The sequence below is a fragment of the Oryzias melastigma genome, unplaced genomic scaffold, assembly GCF_002922805.2.
Source record: "Oryzias melastigma strain HK-1 unplaced genomic scaffold, ASM292280v2 sc05517, whole genome shotgun sequence".
NCBI classification, from domain to species: Eukaryota; Metazoa; Chordata; class Actinopteri; order Beloniformes; family Adrianichthyidae; genus Oryzias; species Oryzias melastigma.
Genome location: NW_023422084.1, coordinates 288 through 1,477, shown reverse-complemented (window position 1 = coordinate 1,477; position 1,190 = coordinate 288). Strand labels below are relative to the sequence as shown.

The 1,190-nt window shown below is 52.2% G+C and overlaps 1 protein-coding gene across 1 annotated transcript; it reads left to right on the top strand.

The window, feature by feature from the left end:
- Positions 1 to 413: 413 nt before the first annotated feature.
- LOC112140359 (ceramide synthase-like) lies at positions 414 to 954 on the top strand (the record flags this gene model as incomplete). Its single annotated transcript, XM_036211338.1, is given in 1 exon segment — positions 414 to 954. A coding segment is annotated over 1 exon segment (119 nt), but the record flags the coding sequence as incomplete, so codon positions are not given.
- Between the last annotated feature and the right edge of the window lie 236 nt (positions 955 to 1,190).

Genomic DNA, 1,190 nt, shown 5'->3' with positions numbered 1-1,190 from the left:
CTTAACCGACCCTTCGAGGCCTAAACTGGTCCTCGAGGCCTACACTGACCCTTCGAGGCCTAAGCTGGTCCTCGAGGCCTACACTGACCCTTCGAGGCCTTAGCTGCCCCTCGAGGCCCAAACCGACCATTGGCTGAAGTTTGACACCTGAAGTCTACAGAGTTTGATTGAGTGTTGAAGACGACTACACCTGAAGGAGGAGGGGAAGCACTACTCTTGACATGAAGCAGGTCACAGGGGTGGCCAACCCTGGTCCTCAAGAGCCTCAACCCTGCCTGTTTTCTAGCTCTCCCTGACCAGCTTGCTGCTGATTAGCTGACTCAAGTAATTCCACGTCCTGATTAGCTGAACACACCTGATTTAGGTTGTCAGCATCAAGCAGTCCAGGGAGGGCTGGAAAACAGGTAGGGTTGAGGCTCTTGAGGACCAGGGTTGGCCACCCCTGAAGTAGGATTTCCCACAATGCTTTGCATATTGTAATCTGGGGGTGGGGCTCTATTCTACAGAATAAAAGCTCTTTTCACTGACGTCCACCAGATTCTATCATCGTACATTCATGCATAAACTGGCAAGACCAGAACGTGGATCCGGTTCTGATGGATCCACTTCTGTCCAGACTGAACTCACAGGGTTTGGTGTGAGGGACCGCAGTGACCACGCCCCCCAGCAGAGGGAGCCACAGCATCATTTCAGTGTGTATTTGATGCTGAGTGACTCTGATTCAAATCTAGTTTACAGGGAGCTGCATCCAAATGTCTTCTGCATGAGCGCTCCTGCTGCGACGGCGTGACAGCTGAGGCTCCGCCCCCGGCTCCTGACCCCTCACAGACTCACCATGCTGGCCCTGCTGGCCGCCGGCTCGGTCTTCTTCCCGGGACTCTTCCTGGTTTCCCGCCGGACGCTGCAGTGCCTGCTGGGATGGAGCGAGGGCGACGCCGTGATTGTGTCTACACGGTAACAACACACTCTGCTGAGGATGACACACACCTGCACATCCTGACAACTACAGCACACCTGCAGGTCCTGACAACTACAGCACACCTGCAGCTTCATGTCTGTGTTTGTGTCTGTTTTCATCATTTTTGTGCTTCTGTTGAGACTTTCTGGAAACTTTTTTCTCTGTCATTTAGTTTTGTGTTGATCTGGGATTTATGTTGTGTTTTGGGTTGATGATTTTTCCTTAAATAAAC